The sequence below is a fragment of the Eptesicus fuscus genome, chromosome 12, assembly GCF_027574615.1.
Source record: "Eptesicus fuscus isolate TK198812 chromosome 12, DD_ASM_mEF_20220401, whole genome shotgun sequence".
Classification (NCBI taxonomy): domain Eukaryota; kingdom Metazoa; phylum Chordata; class Mammalia; order Chiroptera; family Vespertilionidae; genus Eptesicus; species Eptesicus fuscus.
The window spans coordinates 11,749,114-11,776,945 of NC_072484.1; the positions used below are offsets into that span (position 1 = coordinate 11,749,114).

Below are 27,832 nucleotides of genomic sequence, written 5' to 3' on the forward strand. Positions count from 1 at the left end.
AGGTGGGCACCTCCCTGTCTGAGCATCCTGCAGGCCCAGTGCTTCTCAGACAGCAAAGGCTCACCTCTGGACCCTCTCCTGTCTCTGCCCCCTGGGAATTTAAGGTTCTGGGAGGCGAGGAGCAAAATTACCCTGTTTCCTGAAGAGGCCTCTTCTCTCCCACGGGCCTCTACCCCGTGGGACTACGCAGCGGTCGTGCCCGCTCTGGCCCTGCTGCAGCCCTGGGAAGGCCAGGGGCCAGACCCCGTGCTTCCTCCTGTCAGGTCTGAGAGGTGAGAGGGCTCTGAGTGTGATGTATTAGATCATCTGGAAACCACATGGGCTGAGCCCCTAAATGGCGCCAGCACCCAGAGATGGGGAGTCAGAGATTTTAAAGGACTCTAGGTGGGCTTTTTTGGCAGGGAGTTCTCTGGGTGGGTCCAGATCCTGCGCAAGTCCAGAGGGAAAAGTTACTGGTCTCAGCAAGTGGAATGTGGTCTAAGTGAAAGGGAACGTCGGTTGCGAAATGACCTCAAGGTCAGTTTCCCAGGGGAAGGGGTATCGATTCGATTATTTGATCAGACCTAACAGTGAGCACCTAGCGATCAGGGTGGAGTCCACCCAGTCTTTGCCTGACATTGGACTCCTTTCCAACGGACCCCCATTAAAGCCAGGTCCTCACTGAACACACTGCCACCTGGAGTTCGGCACGGACTCGAGACCGCTGTGCTGCGCGGGGTGATGTGTGTGAAGACTTACCTGGCACATGCTGCGGTGACAGTCCCAGGGGTGGCACTCTGTTCTGACAGACCCTGGGGAGGTGAGGGGCTCCCTGGCCAGACCCTAGAACAGCCTGGGCCTCCCCAGGGCTCGTCACTAACAGGGGATGGCAGGAGGGCCTGGGGGGCGGGGGAGGGCTCTGCGTGTCCTTCTGCTGTGGTCTCCTCACAAGATAAACTGACAGCACTCAATTGTGCCCCCACCTACCACCCAACCTGGGCAGTTTTTTGTTTAAACTCGAGTAAACAGGGACTTCAGGTCCTTCCTGCCAGTGTTGGGTGGATGGACGTGGCTGATCCTCACTGAGAGGAAGCACAGAGGAGCAGGAACCTCTGGTAACTGGTAAACCTTTATTCTGAGTGAAACACATGAGGTCAGCTTCTGCTGTGTACTATACATTCACGAGAACGACTGTAAACCTGGGGCCACGCGGTACCGCACGCAGCCCGTGTCTCCCCTAGACAGAGCTGGCAGTGCAGGCCCCGGAGGGCGGAGCCAGCGTCCTGTGGAGCTGGAGGGGGAGGAGCCACAAGAGGGCAGTTTCCAGAGGGCAGTTCTGGCGACTGCTGAGCCGGTTGATCCACCGGCTGATCCACCGGAGCGCCTGTCTCCTGACACTGCTTGGCTGCACACGGTTCACAGCAGCGGTGTGTTCACTGGGGCTCAGAACACAGCGGCCACACAAGCACTCGGCACTGCTTGGCAGAGACGTCACTCACTCAGCACAACCATACATATTTCACAGCACTTCACGCTCACATTCAGCCTTTCTTGGAGAGCTGGGGCACAGGAGGGCTACGAAGAGGTATTTCCCCCAGCCCCTCCTCCTATTCACAGTGTCACCTCCATCGGTTAACCTTGAGCCATCCAAAGACTGAGGAACAGGCCTCTGTATGACTTCACGCATCCACACCCAAGGAGGAACAAATACATTCAAGTCCAGAGTTCACAACGCCCTGCCCGGCCCACTGTCCCAGAGGGCACGGGGGTTCCCACCCTGCTCACCCTGAGCAGCAGGGCAGCCTGCAAAACCTTGCCCCGATTCTGGGGAGAAGGTGGAGGTCTGCCTTGGGGAAGTGGGGGTAGACAGGGGCAGGGGCACAAAACAAGACTCCAGTCACAGGAATGGATGTCACAGCTACCCAACCCTACAGACGGAGAGCGTGGGGACAGTGGGACTACATCACTGGGCCTCGGCAGGTGCTCTTTCCCCATCTGGTGTGCTGTCCGCCTGGAGCTGAGGCAGGGAGGAGGAGTGCGGGGCCAGGGCTGCGTGCCAGTCCTCGGCCCGTCCAGGGGCAGGGCTGCAGGAGGAGGGTCTCGGCCCGAGCTGTGGCCTCCTCCCAACACGTCCAGAGTTTCCAAAGGGCCTGTTCTTGCAGAGACGGAGCCACCACCTTGAGGACACCAGGCAGCGCAGCCACTACGAGGCCCTACTCTTCTGTGCATTCAGGGAGTCGATGTAATGAAAAATGGCCCCCAGAGCCCAGCTGGTCTCAACGTTGTTGATTTTCCGAGTCAGCTGGAGAAGACAAAGGGAGGGGCAGAGGGGCCCATGCACACGGGTGGAAGGATGGCTTGGGTGGGAGGCAGGAGGCAGCGTCCTGGCCCCTCGGGCTGTGAGGGGCACAGGGCACCAGGAGGCGAGTCCTTACCTTCAGCACTTTGTTTCCCGGGAAGCCGAATTCTCGGAGCAGCAGGCTGATGTAGGTGAGATCCATGCACAGGAAGGGGTTGCTCTGTGGGCGGGTCTCCGCCGTCCGGCACACTGGGGATGAGAGAGCCGGTTCCCAGTCAGGTTCCCGTGGGGGTCGGGGCAGGTGTATGCAGACCCGACTCCACTCACTCCAGTGTCCGCTCTGCGCCAGGCTCCGTGTGCACCCCGGTCCTCACCGCTGATTTAAACAAGCCGGCAGCTCCGAGCAGGACAGCGACCCGCCAGGAGCACCAAGAGGCAGGGCCTGAGGCCAGCCACTCGCCAGGGGCTGGGCCGCCGGTCCCGGTGTCATGGGTGGGAGGCCACATCTCTGCCCCCATGACACAGACACTTCTCCCAGACGCAGACCTGGGCTGAGGAGTGAAAACACCAGCAAAACTCGCTCCGAACACTCTACTCTTATCCTCCAGGGCGATGGACAAACCCACCCACAGCCTTCCCAGCATTCTGCTGGGCACCTTTTCCTACTGAAGAGTCACGGACACCCAGTGTCCACAAGACAAACCCGGAAATGACAAGAAAGCTTAGAAGCCATTTTGGAGAGTGAGGAAGAAGGACTTTCTATGGAGAAACATACAAAGGCCAACTCTTTCGACATGCAATTGGGAATGGCAACCAAAGAGCAGAACATTCACAAGCCTTCGCTTCACATCCTTTTCGGCTGGGGCGTGAGATGGCGAGGAAAGGGGCGGCTCAGGGCTGCAGGGCCAACACCTGTGACACCCAAGGACACAGGACCAAGCGTCCGGTTTGTGCCGGCGCCACAGGAGTCTCGAGGCCACTGAGGCCCGAGGCTGGCACCTGGGGGTCCTGGGGAGGCAGGCGCAGGGCGTGCCGAAGGGCTGGCTGCCAGCCTGCTCTTCATCCCTCATGTGCCAGGCTCTGCTGTTCTGGGGGCCCTGGCTTCTTCAAGTTCTGGGGACAATTTTGAATTTACGGGGACACTTTCAGGGGAAATCACTCTTAGGGTTAACCTGAATCACAGTGAGAGGCGTCAGGAAAAGTAAAATCAAGGGAGTCCATTCCTCACAAGGACTTGTTACGGCTGGGGACACGGGCAGCCCCCTTCCCCACCGCCTGGGGCCACACGGGACATGGTGAACTGTTGGTCTGGGCCCAGCATGGTGACCCAAGTATACTCTCAACTCCATTCTCACCCCTCTGAACACTCACCTGGTTGCCAGCATCAAGAGCCCACCCCAGGAGTTCTGGTGCCACTGCCTGTCGCAAGCCTCGCAGCCCGCGTCTCAGACGGGACGGTGTCCCTGCCTCCAGCTCCAGCCCTTCCCACCCGGGGAAGCGCAGCAGCCACTCACCGTACTTGGCCGCAATCTCAAAGTCTCCGACCACGAGGCTGCCTCCCTTCTCCGCATCTGGGGGACAAGACCGAGCGTCCAGTTTGTGCCGGCGCCACAGGAGTCTCGAGGCCACTGAGGCCCGAGGCTGGCACCGGGGGGTCCTGGGGAGGCAGGCGCAGGGCGTGCCGAAGGGCTGGCTGCCAGCCTGGCTGTAAGCAGGGCAGTGGCCCCACGACACTGACCATGGCTTCTGAGGTGCGGACAGGCTTGGGGTGGGCAGATGTTCCATGCAGGACCACAGGGGGGCGGTCAGCACAGCAGGGATCTTACAGGGGCTGCCCGAGGAAGCCCACGTTTTAACTTTAAGAAAAGTAAACTGGAAATGTTTCCCGAAGCTATGGCCCTGAGCTCAGCAATGGTATTCTGGCATCCGTTTCCTTAGTGTGAAAAAATTCTGTATAAAGAAAGTGAGGGGCGGTTGTTAGCAGTCTTAGAACAAATGGGCAGCCCCAGGGCTCTGGCCATTCCCGGGAACAGAGGCACCTCACTTATGTCTGGTGTGAGGCGGCTACTCGGTGTGCGGAAAGGAAGTCTCCTGACTTCTTGGGCGCTGGCTAAGTCAGCAAACGTCAACACTGAGGGTGGGTCCCCAGGGGTTCTTTCAGAGCCACGTGTGAGCACACGAGGAAGTCAAAAGAGCTTTTCCGAACACCCAGCACCTCCTGGGTCACCTGGGCAGATGTCGGAGCCCCAGGGAAAGGACAGCCTTCGGTCACGGTGAGGAGTCCCAGACTGACACGGGGATGCTAGTGGGAGTGGGGGGAAGGGGTGCCCAGCAGGCTGCCAGGGTGTGGTGGACCCCAGGCACTGCAACGCCCGCAGCTGGCAGCACGGTTAGGAAGTGTGTACCACGTGCCCTTGCTCCAGCTACACGGAGCCCACAGGGTCCCTTAGGCCCTGGTTGGCTGCAGGGGGCAGCCCAGGGACCCTTGTTCTGTGCCAGAGAGAGGGACCTGGGTCTGAGAGAAGGGTGAGAGAGAAGACCCCTACCCCCCTGGCTGCCTTCCACAGGGGGTGGCTGAGTGAGGGTGAAGACTCGGCTGGAGGTCTCAGGATCCAGGGAGCCAGAACCTGACATCATCGGTGTCTTCTGAAGCTTTTTATTTGCATTAATGCTCTTATCTTTATCACAGGCCATGCATTCTGAATTTCTCAATTATTTCATTAACAACATTTCTGGTCACCACCCAATGAGGTGGCTTCAAACCCTCCAGAGTTTCCACCCTCAGTCTAAGCACCACCCCGTGGCAAACTCCACATGTCATGGCCTGTCCTGACTGCACTCTGGGGTGTGGAGTAGTCGGAGAGACCCTAACAGCTCCTTAGGGTCACCAGTGGAGTCGGCTGACCTCTCCCCAGCACAGCCTGGGGGCCGGCCAGGGACAGACGGCTGCTTGGCTGAGTCACAAAGGGCTCCATCAGCCAGAGACTCAGGAACCAGGCAGGAGGGTGGGTCTGAGTTAGGTGAGCCAGTCCTGTCTCAGAGCAGAAGTGACTGCTCCTGCACCGACAACATAACTACTAAGTGGCTCAAATAAATGAGTTATTTATTTAAAGGGGGCTTATTACCTCTTATTCGATGACAACACCCCTGCCCTCTCCAGTCAGTCTACTTCTCTTGCCCTGAGGTGATTGATAGTACAGCTGCTCCCCGACAGAGTCCCTCTGGGATCTACACCTAACTGATGAGTTCCTGGCCCAGCCCCATCTTACCTATGAGGCCAACATTTGCTGCAAGGTCATAATAGTAGGAAAAAGCATAAAAATCCACATCCTTCACTTCTTCTGTCCTGTGCACTTTATTCTGAAGGACTTCGGACACTCTGCGGGCACACAGCTGGTAGAGGTTCACTGCTGGGCAAAGCAAAAAGCAGGGCCAGCAGTCAGTGGGCTCCCAGTACCCAAGCACAGCCCCTGAGCCCTTTCCCAGCGACCTGAGTCTGACCGGGAGGGGGAGGTGGGACCAGAAGCCTGCAGACACCACCCCAAGTCGGCACGCACTAGCACCATCCCCGTCAATAGCACCTCTCAGGGCCATGGCTCTGATCAAGAGAGGGAAACCTGACTGCAGGACACCAGCCTCTGCTGGGCCCCGTGCAGCCATCCTCACAGCCCAATGGGCTCAAGTGTGCAGTTTACCCTCCACTCGCCCTCTGCCAGGCCCGTGCTGAGTTCTGAACATGCACCGTCTTCCTCCGTCTCACCAGCCACCGTGGAGGTGAGGCCTGCACTCTCCTTGTGTCACAGATGAGGAAACTGAGGCCTCACAGGCAGCTTGCCAAGCTCACAGGCTGGCCGTTAACTCCTTGCTTGGAAGAACACAGGCCCTGGAGTTAAGGGATTAAATGCCTACAGTCCATGCCCGGACCAGTTTCCCATCTTCCTTTCCCAAAACCTGTCCCACCATCCAAGGGCAGCCCATTCAGTCCTCTCCGAGGCCCACAGGCCACCCCCTGCCCTTCAGACCAGGCCAGTCACACTACCTCCTCCTTGTTCTGTAAACACGGCAGCTGCCCCAGGGCCCCTGCAGCTGCTGCTCCCCCAGCTTTAGATCTGGTGGCTCACTCCGAATATCTATCTGCTCTCAGATATCCCCTGGCTGTCTTATCTAAAACAGCAATCTCTCCTCCTATTTTATTTTTCTTCAAAGCGCTTTCCCATGTGTTTTACTGCCTGACCCTCCCACTCCCGGCACAGCCTTGCCTGCACTGTGCACTAACTGAGTGCCAGTAGCTGCAGCAGGGCCAACAAATGGCCTGTGCACAGTGGCCGAGTCACAGTGACCCGCGTACCCACTGGATATTAAGAAATGTATTTGGTCTTGTTCCTGGTTTCTGACACAGAGCTCCTAAATCCCTTGTAAGATCCTGAGTGATGGGGGTGGGGGGTGAGGAGGGACAGCTGCTTCTTTCAAGCAGACCTGAGTTTATGCTAATAAGGTGACTCTTGGTGGGTCCCCAGGCTACAGGGTGGGGGATGATTGTCAGAGGAACCCACCATGTGATATGAGGTTTGGAACTTCCCAACCCCAACATCCGGGGAGGGGCGAGGGACTAGGGACTGGCTTATCACCAATGGCCAATGGTTTAATCAATTGTTTGGAGGACTGATTGGTGTAGAAAACCCACACATTTGGTGTCAGAAAAGAAGCCACAACTCTGTCACCAAAGGCAGACAAGCCTCAGGACCACATGTCCAGCCTGGGAACATTTCACACTTCTTTCAGATGACACTGCAGTGCACAGAGCGACAGAGACCATGTCGGGGGAGAGGGGCCAGGCTGGCAAGACCCTGTGGCAGGCCTTCGGGGACCCTGCAGCCTGAGCAAACCTCCGTCCTGGAGGAGGGAGGGGAGAAGAGGCCATCACTCCCTTTGTTCAGAAACCGGCTTGCTGACTGCCCTGGGGATGTGCAGGCCTTTCTCACTGGGGCTTGTTGGGAAACCTGGCCCTTTGGAAGAAAGCATCTGGCAACGGACAAGGAAGCCTTGGGCAGAGACCTTGCGGAGTTGGTGGATTCCAGTGGGCCGGCAAGGGCCTCCCAGAGTCCTGATGAGGTTCAAAGGGCGCCTCCATTTGAAGGACAAGTACAAGCTTGTCTGTAAAGGAGGCGTGATGACAGTCTCAGAGGTCCTTGGAAGGGGCAGGCTGCATCGTTACCCTTATCCCCCACGACGAAGGGTAAGTCCACAGTACCTGCCTTCTGTCCTGAAAGTCTGTACGTTATTTCAGCATGTTCCCACTCTCCTTTGAAAGTGGGAGCCAGACAGGGACTGACCAACTCCTCTCCATCCTCCACTGAAATAGAGAGAGAGAAGAAAAGCACATTGTCACTGCAAGACCAGGGCACTGCATGGAGCTGAGACATGACTCCACTGAGGGGAGGCCTACGGGACAAAATATTTTGGGCCAGGACTACAGGCACCGAGGGTACAGGAGAGACCTGACTCATGGGAGTGTCCAGGCCAGCGCCCAGGCAGAGCCTTTACCAGAGAGGCCGGAGGAGAGCCTCATCTGCCCTGGAGACACGGCCACTCCCAGCTCACATTCCCTGAGGGGCTTCGGGGTTCCAGGCAACAGGCCTAGTGCTGCTCAGTGGATTGTCACAGGCCCCTAAGAGAAGGGGAGCAGTCGTTACCCAATTTATGGATGACCGAGGCAGGGCCAGGATGCTGCTACCCTGCCACAGGTCTGTGCTGTTCCCCCAAAGCTGGGGCCCCATAATTAGCCAAGGAAACGTGGTGGCTGGCCTCCAAGGCTGGCCCCGCAATGCCACCCCTCGAGGATGTGCATGCGGGTCTCCCACTGAGAAGTGGGTCCCTGTCCCTGCCTGAGTCTACTTTCACCAAAGAAGGTACAGGACACAATGTCCTGTGACTCAGGCAGTCTTCTTTCCTCTGAGCCGCCAGGGAGACACACAGGATGCTCTGCTGGGACAGAGGCCACGTGGAGGAGTGCCGGGGGGGCAGGCATGCAGCCCAGCCACCCTAAATGCCACCACATGGGACCCCAGGGACTCCAGTACAGGTGACACCCAGTCGAAGCCTATGGGTTCATGAGATACAGTAAAATGTATTGAATGCAACCACTCAGTTTGATGGGTGACCTGCTGTGCAACAATGGATAACACAATAGGGAGACTCATCCGCTGAAGTATACCCCACTTGGTGGGTGTCATGCCCCCACTTGTGTGGCCTGTCAAGACCAGTGGCCTCCCAGCTGCTCTATATCAGCCATGGATGGCAAACTGGTGCTTGCCTTCTTCTTGTTGGCCAGTGTTTTCTGGCTCAGCATTTCGGAGATGACTTTACTAGCATTTCTTTCTTTGGAAAAATAACTTGGAACGTACACAGGTAAAACACACTAGCCTGCGTCCCATCTGAGTGCCACCGACAAGGTCTGGGGTACATCCTTCTACACACATCCCTTCTGGGCTCCCCAAGTCCTACCGGCAGGGAGGGCAGCCCGGAAGCCAGGCCAGGGGTCAGTGGAGGCACGGGGAGGAGAGGGGGCTCCACTCCCAAAGGACGCCCCATGCCTGCTGAGCCAGGAGGGCTCTCAAGATTGCATTCCACTTACCAGGCTTCCCCTCTGTGCCGCCCAGAATCGCCAGCCGAGCCGACATCAATCCGAGCCCCAGGTAGCTGTGGAAAGAAAGTCCTGGGTGAGGGTTGGCCTGCCATCTTCTACTCGGATCCTAATACATTCACCTGGCCTGGATCCAAAACAAGTGGGAAAGGGAGGAAGCTGTGGCTTTTCTGCTTCTTCTAGAAGTCTCCCTTTGCAGAGCTTAGAGCGTCCAGCTAATTAGTTCAACAAATGAAGGCCTATTACTTGGCAGGAGCTTGTCTGGGAGCTGTGGACACCGGTGAACGCAACAGCCCTGATCTTTATCGTGCACGTGTGTGTTACAGGAAGAATCTACTGAAGGCGCCAAGTGCACTAGATGGTCCAGAAAATTCCTGCACAATCCATGGGCCCGTCCCCACTTCTTCAAAGCCTCCTCCAAAGCAGAACAGAATAAGAGCGAAAGAAGACGTGTCATTTTACTGTAGGAAAACTGAAAAATGGAGGGAGAAAGCAGGAGGGAGAAGGTCCAGGTGGGTCCACAGCAGGGGGTCCCCGGGACCTGGCGTGTCTGTGACTGAACACTCGGGTCACCCTACAGGCGGGAGTGGGAGGCACGGGGGAGGCCTAGCTGAGCTCTGTGCCTGGATGGGCACCCTCTCCACCCTCACTCCCAAAGACACACCTGTAGGAGTAGAGCTTGTAGGTCCTATTAAAAATCTGCAGTGACGTCAGGTAGCCGGGTGGGGAGGTCCGAAGGGTGTCCTGGGGAAGAACATGAGGGTTACTCCCCTTCCTGCTGGCCTCTCTAGAAAACTGTCCCCAACTCCCTCAACGCGAGTCAAAGCACAAGGATATTCACAGATGTATTCAATTAAAACAGCTGGTCATTAAGCCAAGTTAAGCTTTTCATTGGAGTAAGAATAAAAACTACACACTCAAAAAGGAGGTTTTTCCTTCTTATGAGTAACATTTACTGATTCTGACAAATATGGCCCAACCAAGACAATGATGAGTAAATTTCATAAGTGCTCTTCTGCTGAAAACTAAAGCTAATAATACTAAAAAATGGTGGACGAGGGGGGTACTGTCAGGGAGGGAAGAAGAGGGCCACTTCACAGTCTCTGGCCCAAGGGGTTCCAGGTAGTACATACTTTATCACCCCACACATTTCCATTTTTTTCCAGGGAGAGTTAAATCAAACTAAGCAGCGTTAACTGAATGGATCTGGCCCTCGGGAGAGGACCTGACGGCCTGGGCCCAGAGCCACCAGGTCTCCGGGCCTCCCCCGGGGAGGGAGCCTGGGAGGGTGGGACCCCCACAGGGGCTGGTTACCTCAACTCTCGGAAGGAAGGTGATCTGAGTGGACCCTCCGCCCAAATCCAGCATGCCCACACTGCTGCTTCCTGGGGATTTCAAACTGCCTGGAGCACAGGAGGAAAAACCAACCCAGCACTGTCACGTTAGTAAACAGAGGAGTACAGCAGAAAAGGAAGGGGGTTAGCAGCCAGGCCCTTCAGTGGAAACAAAAACAGCAGCAGCTGTAGCTATCTGAAACTCTCCACATAAAGACGCACCGTGTTTGAGAGACATGAACAATGGCTCCACGGGCTGTGGCTCTAAAGTGGAAAGGAGAGGACCACACTGACTGTGGCAGACATGCTGGGCCGGCACACCTGCTGCTCCTGCTCAGAGACGCTGACTTCCCCGATACCCTACAGGCCCCGGCCATGCCCCCCTCTCCCCACCCCAGCTCGGAGGCTAGGCTCCTGATCTGTCACTTAACAGGGTTCCCCATCCCCCAAGGGGCCAGGAAACGGCTTTCTTTTCTATATACGTGTCAGCCACACTGGTCTTTCCCATTGTTTTACAGAGGGGCACAACTCCACAGGTACTGAGTTAATCTAAGAAAAGTAAGTCCTTGCTGCCTGGTTCCAAAAACAGAGGTTTCTGTTCCCTGTTCTACCTGCTGTCGAGGAATTCAATTATAAGGTGATCAGCATGTACATCATGTTTAATACTCAAAGTGACCAGTTTTATTCCTGACTTCCAGAAGTGAGAGGACAGGGCCCCGGCGGCTGCTGCTGCAGCAGGAGGGTAGTGCGCGCTGGGGAAACCACCGGGACTGCGGAGAGGAGAGCACCCCTTCCTGGTCTGTGAACTCAACGCCTGCCCTGCCAAGCCAGGCGGACACCCCCACCCATTCCAACCACCCACCCTGAGCCAGAACGCGGCAAAACCCCGAGGGGGTATTTTAAAGAGGAGAAAAGAGGGCCCTGCTCTCAAGAATGGGGTCTGAACTGTTAGCCTTCATGACGAAGCGAATGTACCTGTGAGGAAGTTGACGGTGATCCAGGCTGAAATGCCTACGGGAGAGTCACAGAGAGCATTTGAGTCACGCGAGGTGCTGTAGACAACATACGGACGCAGATGCTACTTTCAGGTTTCAGGAGCACAAACTGACCACTTCCTCACCACCCTCAGCCTTCAGACCAGGGACAGAGGGAAGACTGAGTCATGCCATCCAGTGGCTTCTGGCAGACAGTTTTAGGAGATACCACCCTAAAAAACTAGAATACTCTGCCAAATGTCACATCTCTCTCTCACTCCTTTATCAACTTCCTCTTTTTGGAAGAGAGCCAAACGTCCCCTTTCCCTCCCCCATTCAAACAAACTCTTAAGGTCATACTTAAAGCCGGGGCTGGTGAGGAACCTTACTAAGCGTATCTTAGGATTAAAAATGCAACAGTAACATTGGGAACATGGTAGTAATTGGGCATTCTCTTTAAATGCTCTTAAAATGGAAAGAATGATTATTTTCAGAAACTTCATCTGTGCTAGTCAAGATGAGAATCTCATACTGGCTCCAAGAAGACCCACGGAGATAGTTAAACTGCGGTTTGGAATGGGATGGTCACTCTGTCCTGTCCATCCGTGCATCTGACCCGGAGCGAGCTGAGAGCTCCCAGCGGCTCTGAGCACGGCCGCCTCACAGGAGAGCCTCCTCGCACAGAACGCTCTGGCAACGCTACCTTCATCGGTTCCGTTCATGATGGAAACACAGTCATCCCCGACAAGGAAAGGCGACGCCTTAAACACTTCTTTCACCTAGATGTATAGAGAGACATGTCTTTATCCTCTAAAATCTAAATCCACAGTCCCAATCAAGCTATCTCCCGGCAGGGGGTCTCAAAACACCAGAGGTGTCAGCTGCTGCTGCAGAGCAGCAAAGCTCAGGTTTTGTTTTCAGCTTTTATGATGCTCTGCAAGCGCTTTCCTTGTTAATCTGCTCCCTGGACTAGTGACGCAGATGCTGCCCTGGAGAGCCTGTGCTAAGGTACTCTGGCCTGGAAGGCTCTGGGGGGCACTGACTCTGCTGGGCCCCAAAATGCTGCTTTGCTTTAGGACGGGGGATGAAGGCTCAGACCCGGGACCCCCGCATGGCCTGGAGATGAGCTGGGAGAGGGGAGGCAAAGGCAGTGAGCAGCTCCATTTGAGGTTTCTCCTTATCCATTTTTTAGCAAGTATTGACACACAGGAACTTAAATACATCTGGTACACCCCAAATGCAGTGGTGTCCCATAATCCTACCTGAGTGTTAATTTTGTAAGTGACCTGGACAGATGTGCAACCACCCGTCGTTCAGCAGCTGGTTTGGAAATAGTATGAGGACCAGGGGGACCATTCTGCTTAGAACAGTTTTCCTGATTTGGCTGATGAAAGCAACCTCCAGGCACCTGGTAAAGAGGGGTTCCAGGGCCCCCTGCATGGGTGGTGCAGGGCCCGGGGACACGCCTGGCCATGTGAGAGCCAGGAAGAGGCTAAGGGTCGCTGCAGAAGTGACACCTGAGAATCGGCCTGGGAGCAGGACTGGCTCCCAAGAGAACAGCAGGCTGGAGCCGACATGTCAGGAACTCGGTTCCCACAGCCTCTGCATCACCAAGCTCTTGGGTGACAGCCCTTCAAAAGCACGATGAATTTTCAAAGCAAAGTTGTTCTTATGATAAAAACAGATTTATTCTAGAAAACACCAGCAGTTTTAAATGTCAGGAGGAAGCAAATGTCATTCACTCTCTAATAACAATTCAGCGTTTCTCGCTTCAGGAAGCATCCCACGACCTGACCGCTTGGGCACTGGCTGCGTGTTTTGTGTGTTCAGTTACTGTAAGCCACACTCAGGAAGGAAATGGGCAAGATCACCTTTTGTAGTAAATTCTGAGCTTTTTCTCCTGGTAGCAGACGTAAGCCAGCTGTAGCTTTGAGCACCAATGGGGTGGCCTTCCAGAAATCAAAAGGAATTTCTTGTTTAGCAACATCCAGCAATTCCTGAATACCTGGAGTGCTCTGTGAACGGGTAAAACAGGGTCTGTCAATGCTTAGCATACACTCACAGATGCTCCCTCACCCTTTGGTTTTATTAACTTACTAGAGGCCCAGTGCACGAAATTCATGCATGGGTGGGGTCCCTAGGCCTGGCCAGTGATCAGGGCCAATCAGGTTCCCCCCCTCCTCCCCTCCCCACCACTTTCTTTCCTCGCCACCCGAGTCTGCCACCACCCATCCCCGGTTTCCCATCCCAGCTTGGGGCCCGGCCCCAATCGGATGATTGGGACCTGCCAGCCAGGGGAAGGAGGGAGGGAGGGATGGGGGAGGGCCCAGGAGGTGGGCCGCCAGCCCTGAGGAGGGAGCCGGCCCTTGGCCCCCCTGGGAAAGGGGCCACATTTGCCGCCACCAATCTCCGATTCCCCGTCCAAGCCCGAGGGCCCGGCCCCGATCCAGCAATCAGGGCCTGCCTGCTCAGGGGAGGGACTGGAAGGTTGACCAGCAGGCCCAATTGGCGATGGGGGCCTACGGGCCGGGGGCAGCTCCTGCATTGAGTGTCTGCCCCCTGGTGGTCAGTGCACATCATAGTGACCGGTCCTTCCATCGTAACAGTGGCTTAGGCTTTTATATATATAGATAAATACATAGTTTCTAATTTTCCAAATCGGCATAAAACAGCAACTGAAGTGGTGCTGGCGGGTGGGTGGGGCACAAAGACCAGGAAAGCATAGAGCAGTGATGGTGAACCTATGACACATGTGTCAGCACTGACATGTGTAGCCATTTCTGATGACACGCGGCCACATGCCGAGGATGAAACATTTGCTGCTCCTGAGGAGGAAACATTTGCGACCAGAGTCTTGGAGTTAGTTTTTTCCTCAAAGTGACACACTACCTGAATTATGCTCAGTTTTTTGGCGAAGTTTGACACACCAAGCTCAAAAGGTTGCCCATCACTGGCCTAGAGAAATGTCCTTGGCGGAACGTCATGGGATGAGGCCCACGAAAGGGGCTCCTGTTCTACACACCTGGCCACCAAAACCCTCACCCGGCGACCTCAGACGAGTATGACTCCCCTGGACATCATGAGCAAATTCTGGGGTCGCTCAGAGTGCTAAAACCCATGAATAATCACACTGAGGGGTCATTTTCACCTGGGGGAACGCTTGATCCAAATATTGGATAAGGCACTGTGTCTGTGGGGACGGGTCGGGGAAAGACTTCGGTAAAACACTGCTGGCATGTCAACAGGCACAATGCCATGCGGGCAATTTGGCAAGGTGTGTGCAAGGGAAAAATACATCCCTTTTCCTAAGAGGTCCCACTCTAAGAATTCATTAGAGAGAGCTCTTTGCTCATGTGGGTAATGAAGTGTACTACAGAATGTGACAAACAGCAGCCCTTCTTATACTGTTAAGATGAAAAGACTGGCCATTATCGGAATGTCCCTCAGGAGGGACTGGTTCTGTAAATTCAATGTGCACACATAACTGCAATACCATTCAGCCAGAAAAACCAGAGCAGCTCTTCCCATACTGAGAGAGTAAACGGTCTCCAAGTGATATTGTTTAAAGACAAAAGCCAAGTGCACAGCAATGTGAATGCCGCTCCATGGCGTACGTAAAAGAAAAAGGAGGGGAGAATACAGATGTATTTGCTATTATCCACATAAATGTGCTCTTGAAGGATATGCAGGAAACCAAGGACGCTGGGAAGTTTATCCCACTTGAATGTGTTGCCTACTGAAATAAGTAAGGTTTTAAAAACCCAGAGCTTATTCTAGATATCCAATTCAATCAGGTTTGACCTATGCTCATGCTAGAATCACTAATTTTGGTTGTTTTTTTTTTTTTTTTAACCAAACTACAGGAAAGCAAGGCTATGACTTCACTATCTGAGATCAGGAACCATCTGTGGACTAGAATGACCTATTAGCTTTTGATTTGAGACATGCTTGAACCAAAAAAGGAACTCACAGCTATATTGGTGACTCGTTTCACGAAAGCCTTCGTGAAAAGACAAGTGTCCCGTATTACTGTAGTTGTCAAGTTTTAAGGACTTTAGAAGCATAAATGCTACAAGCTTACAAAAATCACTGACAGCTTAAATTTCTTTTATACTTATTTGTTTTGTGGATTTTGCATAATACATCTTTAACCTTTTTAGTCAATGTTTGTCATCTTCAATCAGAGAATTAAAACAATAAAAATATTAAGTTTTCAGAGAATGCTTTTTGTAAGTTTGTAGCATTTGTGCTTTTGAAATGCATCAAGACCTCTGATGGCCTGTGTGCGGGTCGTAGGAAGTGCCTGGGATGGCCAGGGCGTGTGTGGGAGAGTGGGAGCTGAGGGCCCTTATGCATTGTACCAGTTTCCTCTATTTTCTGACCAGATGAAACATATGAAATGTCCCGGGTCAGCACCATCAGAGATGCTATTTTGTGAAGATGGCCTACTGCACTCGGGGCCATCTTTGTCTAGAAGACAAAGTCGAGAGAAAACGGCTACCTTTTCAACGTCGTCAGCATAAGCAGAAAGACCTGGCTGGAGTGCTTTGAAGGTTTCATGGGTCAAGGTGGGAGTCTCTAAGGAAAAAAAAATTTTTTAAAAAGGTACAGCTATGAATGTATACACAAATATATAAATCTATACAACTAGAATTAGCCACACTTTTAAAGGCCAATCTGAAAACAGATGGGTCCCAGAGGGACAGGAGCCCTGTCCATGATTCTCATCTAAATTCTGACCCTAGTCTGGCTAAACAAGATGAATATTATACCTAACATTTTGGCCAGAACTTTACCTTTAAAATAAAAAATAACTTTATTTAGGTATAATTTACATAAAAAAAAAAAACAAAACACCTCCATTTAAGGTTAATTCTTGTTAATAAATAGAGGAGCAGGGCAGATGATTTTGCAATTTTTTCAAACTGCAAAAATGAAAGTCATTTCCTTGATTCTGGGATGGATGCATTATAGGATTCTAAAAATATCTGCTTTCTTCTTTTTTAAATATTTAGGAGGCTGGACTCCTGCGCATATAGCAGGGTGAGCATTCAGAGCATGCAGTGCCAAGGGATGCTGGTCTGAATTCAGACACGGAGACCCAGGAGGAAAAATCAGAAACAAAACTTTTTGTAAGGGTGTCTCTCCAATGATTAAACAATGGAATGTCGCTATTATCGGGTTCCATACGGACATGTGTTGTCTTAAACTCAGCTCCAAAATCATTTTTGGAGGTAGATAGGTCCAGCACATAAATATGTATTTAACTTGCAACAAGTTTAGAAACAAAGCAGATGAAAAGTAAATAAAATATGCCATGATGGCTTTGAGGGGTACTCAAGGTGTCTGCTTCACCTGCTCAGTTAAATGCACAAAATGGCATCAACTCAGAAGGCATTGAAAGTGAGCAAAGAAGCAGAGTAGAGAGGAGAGGACCCCAGCTTGACCAGTGCGCCTGCTGAACAGTCAGCAGGAAACATTGGCTAGAGGCCGGAGAGGCAATCCTCAGAGCCAATGGGCACAGAGAGGGGCTGGGAAAGGAGGTCAAAGGGAGGAGGAACAGGGTGAGGAGCTGGGCAGTGGTGGTGGGGGGTCTCCCTATAGGAGAAGCCAGTGAGTGAAGGTGCCTAACCCCCTCCTCGGGGAAGCAAAGCTCACAGGCTCTGGCTCCAGCTCCACTCTCACTGCCGAGGCCACGGCCCCACTGGCAGCTCTGTGTTGGGCTGGGTTCTGGGTCTCTCCAGTTATCTGACTGTCCTAGGCTCCTAGCTCCACGGGCCTGAATCTGGGGTTACTTCCTGCCTTAAATTCACTAATACGACGTCTGGCCTAAGTCATGGTCCCAGCCTCTTGACCTGCCCGTGCATGCTGGGAGGGGACAGGCCCCCAAACACCCTCTGGGATCTCAGTTGCCCTTAGCTGGCAACCAGATGCTAGTACAAGTAAGAATATTCTGGGACTCCTGGGAAATGTAGATTCCTGGGTCCCAACCCATAGTCTGAGTCAGCATCACTGGGACACTGCATTTCTGACAAGCTCCCAGGTGAGTCTAAGGCAGGGAGTCTAGCCCATACCCTGCGAAACCACTGCCTTTAAGGGGGGTGGATCCCAAGAGCTCTGCTGGGAGAGGAGAGAAAGCAGCCGCAGCAGGGCTTTCTGCCTGGGCAGGATACCTCCAGGCTGCCAGGTGAGTTGGAAGATGTGCACTCGGGTGCCAGTGCTTCCCGCGTCAAACATGATGCCATAGAAGACCTTGTGACCACGTGCAGTCGTCCCCGGGGCATCTCGAGTCTGCTGGCCCCTGTGGGCCCCCGAGGCTGCCTCCGTGATGCTGAAGAAGGCCTGGGTGGCGAAGACCCAGTGCCACTTGATGTAGGCGATGTAGATGAACAGGCACACAAACAGTCCCAGGGGGTACGCCACCTTCATCATCTTCAGGTTCCCATTATTTGGTATTTTTCTCATTTCTTTGTCTGTGAGGACTGTGCTGGCAGAACGGGAGAGGCGGGAAAAACACATTAGGCTGCGAACTTCCAGGACAAGTCAGAAATCCCTGTGCTCGGGGACAAAACACGGAACCAAAACCTGGGCTGCGTTTTCTCCTGTGAATCAGAAGCTCCACTTGATTCTCAAAATGATTCTGGCAGGTGTGATCCCTATTTTACAGGAGAGGAGCCGAGGTGTATAAGATGAGGTGAGTTGTCCAAGGTTGTAGGTCCTGCAGGTGCAAACCTGGGGCACAGACCCACAGCCTGAGCATGCTTCCCTCTAAGTGCTGTTCCAGATAAACAGCTTCGGGACTCATTAGATTTTATTTTTTTAAAAAATATATATTTTTATTGATTTCAGAGAGGAAGGGAGAGGTAGAGAGAAACATCAATGATGAGAGGGAGTCATTGATTGGCTGCCTCCTGCACGCTGGCTGCCTCCTTTTTTTTTTTTAAAAAGTCATGTATAAATGATGTCCAAAAACCTTTCAAGGTGACAGGAACATGTATCCAATCCATTCTTCCACTTTTTCTCCCATTCAGTAATTTACTTTTCAAAAGGGTTAAAGTCTTGTCCTTTGGGAACTGAGAGCCCCAGACAAATTAGGGAATATGCTCGTTTTTGTTTCCCTGGAAAACTCACAACACATACATCTTTTCATTCAGGTAGCATATTCCTGCCAAGGAGGGAATCATGCCTGTGTGCTTTCAAAGGCTATGAGAGTTCTACCTGGGTAGCGAAATAAATGAATTCAGCACCATTAACTGTGGTTCAATGCACCCCAAAAGAAGCACGTGTTCAAATTTCATTAGCAGCTTCTAGTGCAGTGGTTCTCAACCTTTCTAATGCCGCGACCCTTCAATACAGTTCCTCATGTTGTGGTGACCCCCAACCATAAAATTATTTTCGTTGCTACTTCATAACTGTAATTTTGCTACTGTTATGAATCGTAATGTACATATCTGTGTTTTCCGATGGTCTTAGGCGACGCTGCTAGCGGTTCTCAGTTGATTGCTTCTCAAACAGCCTTCTGGAACGAATTAAGTTTGAGAGCCAAGGTTCCACCGAGACAGACTCGAGGTTGGCATGAGGGCCACTGTAGGCTTGCCTCCTGCACTGATGGCCTTGGCCCCCACTTTTCCCATCCCCAGACGCTGCAGTCACCCCGCCTCCAGCACTCTTACCCATCCCTGTCCCTGGTTCCAGGGCACATTGCCTCCTGCTGCCCTTCTGGAGTTGAGAACCGCTAGCAGGGTCACCTAAGACCATCGGAAAACACAGGTTGTCCCACAGGTTGAGAACCGCTAGCAGGGTCGCCTAAGACCATTGGAAAACACAGATATTTACATTACGATTCATTAACAGTAGCAAAATTACAGTTATGAAGTAGCAACGAAAATAATTTTATGGTTGGGGGTCACCACAACATGAGGAACTGTATTAAAGGGTCTCGGCATTGGAAAGGTTGAGAACCACTGTGTAGTGCAAGGCACCATGTGGGAACCTGACTCTTCCAAGGACAGGAAGTGAGGTGCCTCCTTCTCAAGGCTCCCGTGCCCTCAGGCAAAATCCACCATTCCCTGCCAGTTATGGTAAAAGGAATGGAAATTCCTAAGGGGAAAGGGACAGGGAAGTGCCGGGTTGAAGGCAGAATGTAGGTTTAGGCTGCCCACAGCAGTGTGTGACCGTGGACAAGTTACCCCCTTGCATGGGGCTGGTCTCCTCATCTGTAAGGTGGAGCTGCTCATGGGAAAGCTGCCTCGTGCAGCTGTTTCAGGACACAGAGATGTGTAATGTGCTCAGAACAGGATACAGAGAACATAGATATGAATGCCGGCTCTGCAGAAGGGTCACAGGAGGCAATGTGCCCTGGAACCAGGGACAGGGATGGGTAAGAGTGCTGGAGGCGGGGTGACTGCAGCGTCTGGGGATGGGAAAAGTGGGGGCCAGGGCCATCAGTGCGGGAGGCAAGCCTACAGTGGCCCTCATGCCAACCTCGAGTCTGTCTCGGTGGAACCTTGGCTCTCAAACTTAATTCGTTCCAGAAGGCTGTTTGAGAAGCGATTTGTTCAAAAACTGGAACATTTCCCCCCATTAGAAATAATGTAAATGGAATGAATTCGTTCCAGACCCCCAAATGAGTCTGTTTTAACCTTTCTTATATATAATACATGTCTAATACAGTACTGTTTAATCTATAAACAAACACTTATTTCTTAAGTTTATCCAACCACCCCCTACCAGCCTTAAACGAATCACTTTTAACACCAGGGGTGTCTTTCAGGAAGTCAGCATGCAGCATATTCCCTTATTCACTTATCACGCCTGGTGATTCTCTGATTCCTCACCCCACCCAACTTTCAGGCCCACCCAAGCTATTTCCAGTGGCTTCCATATGAGTGGTCTGTCTTGGCGCATGTTTCAGATTTTCCTAAAATCTCTTAAACAAGCAGCATCTGGTCCCAGTGTTCCCTGTACCACTTGCTCATTGGCCCCAAGCCCAGCATTAGCAGCAACCAGCCTTGGTTCACAGCCTGGCCTTGCCTGGGCACTTCCAAGCCCAACACAAGTAGCAGCCATCTGCAGATGGCTTTGTAGCTCATGCCTGGTGGCCCCAGGCAAAATACAGGTGATGGCTGACCTGGGCCTGCACCTCCTGGGAGGTCTGAGAGCCAGCACACCCAGTGGACAGCTTCAGACCACTTCTAAGTACCACCACCCAACCACCTCCACAAGTGACACATTTAAGGGGCAGACTAGGCGGGCAGCAGAGACCTGCTGAAGTAAGTCCTGCTTTGTGGGGTGGGCTGCTGCACAGCTGATTCTCCATAGTGGTTGGAGGTCAGTGTTGCAGCCACTCTTTTCAGCTGATCAGCCTGGGGGTAGTCCCTCCTATTGACATGCCAACAGCAATTAAGGCTCAACTATAAGAGAAGGGTGTACATATCCCATGGGGGCGGTGTGCACCTCAAGTGCTCAGTTTGGGTGATCGGGGAGACTGGACCCTACAGGACACCTATTACATTAGGCCACTCTACCAAGCCTGGGAGACATAGCAGCTCTACCTAATACATAGAAACAAACCCAGGGAGGCTGCCAAAATGAGGAGACAAAGAAACAATCCCATATAAAGAACAGAACAAAATTCCAGAAAAAGAGCTAAACAAAATGGAGACAAGCAATCTACTAGATGCAGAGTTCAAAACACTGAACTTAGTGAGAACTTCAATAGCATAAGAAAAGACCAGTCAGAAATTAAGGACACACTAACTGGAATAATGATTTTTAAAAACAACAACAACAAAAATACAAAAGTAAAATGGAAAAATATTCCATGAAAATAGTAGTCAAAAGAGAGTAGTGATGACTATACCATATCAGACAAAATAGACTTTAAGTCAAAAAGTGTCATAAAAGAAAAACATTATATAATGATTAAAGGGCCAGTTCAACAAGAAGATAAAACAATTATGAACATATATACCAGAGCTCTTACATATATGAAGCAAACATAGAATTGAAAGTAGAAATAAACAGCTGTATAATAATAGTAGGAAACTTCAATGTCCCACTTTCAAGAAAGGACAGAAAAAAATCAGACAATCAACAAGAAAATAGAGGATTTGAACAAAATTATAGTCCAATTGGATCTGAGACATATACAGAGCACTCTACCCAACAAAAGAATACACATTTATCTCAAGAACACATGGTACATTCTCCAGGATAAATAATATGTTAAGCTACAAAATACATCTGAAGTTAAAAAAGATCAAAATTAAACAAAGTATCTTTTCTGATCACAACTAGAAATTAAAAGCAGAAGAAAAACTAGAAAATTCCTAAATACGTGGAAATTAAATAGCACATTCTTAAAGAACAAATGGGTCAAAGAAGAAATCAAAAGAGAATTTAGAAACTATCTTGTGATAAGTGAAAATGAAGACACAATATACCAAAACTTATGAGATACAGTGCCAACAGGGAAATTTATAGCTGTAATTGCTTATATTAAGAGCGAAGAAAGATCTCAAACCAACAACCTAACTTTGCACCTTAGGGAACTAGATAAAGAACAAACTAAACACAATGTTAGAAGGAGGAAAACAAAATTTAGAGCAGGATAAATAAAATAGGGAATGGGAAAAACATAGATAAATCCTTGGACCCAAGAGCTGGTTCCTTGCAAAGACCAAAATAACACAAAATTTTAGTTAGATTGACTAAGAAATAAGGAAAGAAGATTCAAATAACTAAAATCAGGAATAAAAAATAAATCACTACTACTGATTTTATAGAATAAAAATGATAATAAGAGAGTACTATGAACAACTGGATGCCAATAAATTGGATAACCTGGACAAACTGGACAAATTCCTAGAAACACACAACCTGCCAAGACAAATTATGAAGAAATGGAAAGTCTAAAGAGACCTATAATTAGTAAAAACATTGAATCAACATCAAAAACTTCCCAACAAAGTAAAGCCCTGGACTAGATGGCTTCCCTGTTGATTCTAACAAACATTTAATGAGGAATTTACAACAATTCTTCTCATAATCTTCCCAATAGATAGATACAGACAATCAGGCCTGGGTTTGGAGCAGGGGCTGATGGAGGAGGGCAAAGGGGGGGAAATGGGGAACATCTGTAATACTCTCAACAATTATAAAAACCCACAAAGTTCGAGGCCTTATACTTCCTGATTTCAAAAACACACTAGGAAGCTATAGTAATTAACATACTGTAGTAGTGGTATAAGGACAGATATATAGACTAATGGGATAGAATAAGAGCCCAGAAATAAACCCTAATGCATATGGCCAAATGATCTCTGACAAGGGTACCAAGACTATTTATTGGGCAGAAGATAGTCTCTTTAATAAATGATAATGGGAAAACTAGATATCCACATAGAAAATAATGAAGTTGGATCTTTACCTTACATCAAGCATGTCAACTTTGCGGCTTGTGAGCTGAGAGGTTGACATGCTTGCCTTACATCATATAGAGAAATTAACTCAAAATGGATTAAAGACTTAAATGTAAAACCTAAAACTATAAAACTTCTAGAAGAAATCAGAAAAAAAGTTTCATGATATTGAATTTGACAGTGATTTCATAGATAAAAACCAAAGCACAGACAACAACAACAAAAAATAGACAAGTGCGACTACATCAAAATTAAAAACCTTTATGCATCAAAAGACACTAAAAACAGAGAAAAAAATGCAACCTACAGAATGGGAGAAAATATCTGATAAGGGATTAAGATCTGTAATATATAGAGAACTCCTAAAATTTAACAACAAAAACCAAACAACCCCATTCAAAAAAGGGCCTACATAAACATCTCTCCGAAGGAAACATACAAACAGCCAATAAGCATATGAAAAGATGCTCAACATCACTAATCATTAGAGATACACAAAACTACAATGGCATATCACCTCACACAAATTAGGATAGCCATTATTAAAAAAACACACAACAGAAAATAACAAATGTTGGGAACAATGTGGAAAAATTGGAAACCTTGGGGGATTTTAAACACTGCAACCACTAAGGAAACCAGTATGGAGGTTCCTAAAAAAACTAAAAACAGAATTACTGTATGATACAATAATCTTCTTTCTGGGACTATAACCAAAAGAACTGAAAACAGGCTCTTGAGATTACTGCACACCCATGTTCACTGCAGCATTGTTCACAGTAGCCAAGAGGTAGAAACAGCCCAAATGACCACGCACAGATGAATGGATAAAGAAAATGTGGTATATTTATGCAACAGAATATTATTCAGCCTTAAAAAGGAAGGAAACTCTGACATATGCTACAACATGGATGAACCTTGAAGACACTATGCTAAGTGAAACAAGCCAGTCACACAAACACAAATATTCCACTTATATGAGGTACCTAGAGTAGTCAAATTCATACTGACAGAAAGAATGGTACCAGGGGCTGGGGAAGGCAGGTGATGAATTATTGTTTAACTAGAGGCCCGATGCACAAAATTCCTGCAAAAGTAGGCCTTCCTTCCCCCGGCTGCTGGCACCGGCTTCCCTCTGGCACCCGGGACCTGGGCTTCCCTCGCAGGCCTGGCTTCATCGGGAAGGACGTCCAGTCTAATTAGCATATTATGCTTTTATTATTATAGATGGGTACAAAGATTCAATTTGGGTACGAAAAAGCTCTGGAGATGGATGGTGGTGATGAGCACAACAATGTGAATATACTTAATGCCACTAAGTTATATACTTAAAAATGGTAATGTTATTTACCATTAAAAATGTTATGTATATTTTATCACAATAAAAAAAAAATCCTTTGATGGCTCCGAGGCAAGACAGGTAACCTAAATGAGTTCTGTGATGTAGGGCTAAAGGCAGTGGTAGGGGAGGAAAAAGAAGAGGGCTGGGCCTGCCTATTGTATCAAATTCACACCTTACTCTCTCAACAAAGGCAGCAGGTCATGTCTTGAGATTTTTCCTGCCTCAAATATTGTTTCTTTTAGCATCCTTTTCCTTTGGTCCTTTCTCCACAATGGCATCCTCTTCCTTTGGTTCTTTCTTCACACCTCTGCAGAACCTACTCAAGATGCTTACTGCCACTCTAACCCTGGCAGCTGGAGGCTCCTCCCTTGGGCTCCTTGGCGCTCAGGGCTCCCCTCCCTGAGCAAATTGTAGGTGGAGTGCCTCTCTTCCTTCTGGGTGAACAGCACCTCTCTAGCTGTTCATCCCGGATCTCCAACTCTGGCACAAGGCCAGAGTCCAGCAGCTGCTCAGCCAACACTTGCTGGTAAAGGAGGCTAGCTGACAGCTTAGCAATTCACCAATTCACCGAGACAGAACAGGCAGTCAGGGGAAGAAGGAGGGACAGAAGATGCTCTAGGACCTGGGAGATAGACACCCACAGTAGTAGGCCATTTAGGAGGGCTGTTACTGGGACACAGAAGTGACCAGGTTTTTTACATGCTGAGTTTGAAATGACAGCAGGACACCGGTCACATATGGAACTGCTCTGTGAGAGATGACAGGATTGGGGTTGGGCCAGGGGAGTTATCTGCATTAAGGGGATGTTAGCTGAGATCAGGAGTGAAGAAGTCAGCAACAGAGAAGATCAGGCATGAGTAGAGGCTGAGACACAATCTGGGGAATGCCCTCTCATAAGCCTCCTTTTGTTATATAACCTGAAGTTCCCATTGTTAAATGATCATTAAGAATATTTATAGAAAAAGTTCTAAAGCAGCTATTTCCAAGGATGAATAGTGAGGGCACAAAAGCAATCCCATATAAATGTGTAAGTGTTTTGTAAAGTCCATTTACATAACCAAGTTTTAGCATCCTACCTAATAAAAGGGTAATATGCAAGTTAACCATCACTCCATCAAAAATATGGCGGCGCCCATAGCCACAAGATGGCAGCATCCAGTCTTCTCAGCCCTGCTGGAGTCCCCCAGTCCCGGAGGGGGGTGGTATCTGAGAGTGGGCAGCATGAGTGGCCTGGCAGAATGCTTGCTTCATTGCCACGGCAACGAGGCAAGCGTTCCGCGCCCGGCCACGGATGGGCCTCTGGCCAGGCCGGGGCACGAATGGGCCTCTGGGCCATGGAGAGCCTTTGGGCAGCGGGCGCGGAGTGGCCAGGCCCCGCAGAGAGCTACTGGTGCACAGATTCGTGCGCAGGGCTACTAGTGTTCTATGTTAGTCTAAGAGCTATGATCAGATTAACAAGTGATATATTTTGAGGAAAAAGTTGCTCTTTATTAAATTTGTCTACCTGTTAAAAAAAACACCTTTACATATGCTATATCTTATTATCAGAGGCCTCCAAGGCTGGCACTTATATCACACAACATAACCTGGGATCACAGGTTAACACATGGAGAGGCACAGACAAAACTTCCTGGCTTCCAATAAAATGTGCTTCATCACTTCCCTTTCCCTATTAATACAAGACTACTTTAGACAACCAAAAAACACACATGAAATTACATACACATAATCATTTAAGCTACACACCCTAAGTTCAGGGTGACACAAACAGAGTCCAAATAGAATGTTGTAGGAACAAAGAGCCAGGAACAGCCTGGCCCATGGGCACCTGCAAGCCCCTGAGGCCAAACCCAAAAGCCAATTTCATTCCACGGGGCTAAGGTATTTGTCCAGAGCCAAGACGCCTGCAGGAGAGACAAATCGCATTTCCATGGCTACCTCTAGTACTGCAGTGCAAATGTGTTGATCAGGCCTCCCCAGAGGTGCACGGAGGAAAATAATTCAACTTTAGTTTTGTTCTGTGAAGGAGAGTTTAGAAAGTAAGGCAGCAAGGAACATGGAGTAGGCTGGCCGATGGGGCAAGGTGTGTGGTGCACAAAAGCAAACAGAAAGCTTTCACCGAGCGAACCTTGCTCCCAGCTGGCTCCTGCCGGGGGCCACCCTCTGTCAGGGCAGGCTGGGTCAGAATCTGGGTGTGGAGCAGAGGTGCCTGCCCCATGCCTGGCTTGGTTTCTGGGGACAGCAGATGGCCTCTCAGAAATATAAGGCCTCTGATTTGGATGGTGGCCACCTAATCTGTTGGCCAGTCCCTTCAAGGTTTTCAGTTAAAGTACACAAAACAGCCATGTGCACAAATGACTGCCACATATACTGAAAACGTATCCAAAATCAGAGTATGTTAGCAAACCACTGCTTATTCTCCTGGTAGGTTTTAAGAGATCTGTCTCCCCTTTTCTGCAAAAAAACTGTACATGAATCAGCCCTGTCAATACCACCTGTTGTTTCCTTTTCATAGGACACAGTAGGAGGGAGTCACTTCTAGATCTCTTTACTGGACTGTCCACTTCTCTGGTTCTTCACGTAAGGCTCAAGGAGGGAGACGGGCACACACCATATTAGCCAAATGACACTTCGGAGGGCAGAAGTCGGGGAGAACAAAAACCAGTTTCTGGACTTGTATCACTATGCTTGCTAGACTTTTCATGAGCCTTGTTCATGCCATGGCAACGCCAATAGGATGCGTCCAGAGGGTGGAGGATGTGTGGGTGCCTGGAGGACACTGGAACTGCCTAGGTTACTTCCGGGTGACTGGTTTCTTTGGGCGGACACCCAGAATGCGGGGCTGTGTCCACAATAACCTACAGAGCTATTCTGGCTTTTCTACAACCCTTAAAACCATTCTGTGGCTCCCAGCTGCACTTAAACTAAAAATCACCCGTCCTTCCAAGGCCCCCTGCCCATCTCTCCCTCCTCGTCCACACTCTCCTGGCTGCTCACTGCTGTCCACTGAGCAGAGTCCACCTCTGGGCCTCTTCCTCCCACAGCCTGGAGCGCTCTTGGCTCACAGGTCAGCTCAGGCAGAACCACTCTTACCACCTCATAAGCTCATCTGGTCACTCCTCCAACGTCAGAAGTCATTGTCCTCACATCCTCAGTATTGTATGAATGGCATAATCTCCCGGGCTCCCTGGTTTCCCAACTGGGCTGTGAGGCCCAGGAGGGCAGAGGCCTGCCTGTCCTTCCCCTAATTTAAATTTGTCTACCCAATAAACAAATAGCTTTACATGTGCTGTATCCATTACCAGAAGCCCACAAGGGTGCTCCTCCCACAAGGGCTGGGAGGAGGGACGGCAAACGCTGGCTGAATGAATGAATGCCGCAGGGTTGCCAGAACTGACTGCGCTCCTCAGGGGTCCCCGAAGTTCAGAGTCCAGCGAGAACTGCGGGAGCTGGGGCAGGAGGGCGGCAGGAGGGCAGACCGGTGCGCGAGGGACTCCCAGGCCACCTCCAGGCGCTGCCGCCGGAGACCCGTGTGGCAGGCGCGTGGTTCTGCACCCCGGAGGCCCCGGTCCTCCACCACTCCGCCCCCGCTCCAGGGCGCAGCGCACCGGCGCGCCCGCCCGGAGGCCCATGTGCTGTCAGTTACCCGCAGCCCCGCCGCCCCGCCAGCCCGCACCCACCCCGGGTCCCCCGCTTACCCTGCAAGGGCCCCTCTGCCCCACCCGCAGAGGGAGGTGACGTTCCCGGGGAGGGGGCGGAGGGGTGACAGAGGGTGCCTCTCAGTTTTCCCACCCGGGCGGCCGGCGTCACCTTGCCTTCCACACACAAGCTGCAGCGA

General features: G+C 50.7%; 1 protein-coding gene across 1 annotated transcript; it reads right to left on the reverse strand.

Annotated features, from left to right (window-relative positions):
• Nucleotides 1-1,104: 1,104 nt before the first annotated feature.
• On the reverse strand, nt 1,105-27,832 carry ENTPD6 (ectonucleoside triphosphate diphosphohydrolase 6). Its single transcript, XM_054723799.1, has 14 exons — nt 27,693-27,832; nt 17,403-17,716; nt 15,731-15,807; nt 13,101-13,244; nt 11,933-12,008; nt 11,231-11,266; nt 10,236-10,324; nt 9,586-9,665; nt 8,913-8,977; nt 7,530-7,631; nt 5,548-5,688; nt 3,793-3,849; nt 2,415-2,527; nt 1,105-2,281 (listed from the first exon to the last, which is right to left on the reverse strand). Exons 2-14 carry the CDS (start codon nt 17,692-17,694, stop codon nt 2,183-2,185), a joined length of 1,371 nt encoding a protein of 456 aa, XP_054579774.1. The 5' UTR covers nt 17,695-17,716; nt 27,693-27,832; the 3' UTR covers nt 1,105-2,182.

Excerpts from the sequence above, each read along its gene's own strand:
- ENTPD6 (XM_054723799.1), bottom strand. The coding sequence starts at position 17,694 with ATGAGAAAAATACCAAATAATGGGAACCTGAAGATGATGAAGGTGGCG. Across the intron at positions 3,850-5,547 it reads AGCAAATGTTGGCCTCATAG|ATGCGGAGAAGGGAGGCAGC; the intron begins GTAAGATGGGGC and ends CTTGTCCCCCAG. Across the intron at positions 2,528-3,792 it reads TGAGATTGCGGCCAAGTACG|TGTGCCGGACGGCGGAGACC; the intron begins GTGAGTGGCTGC and ends TCTCATCCCCAG.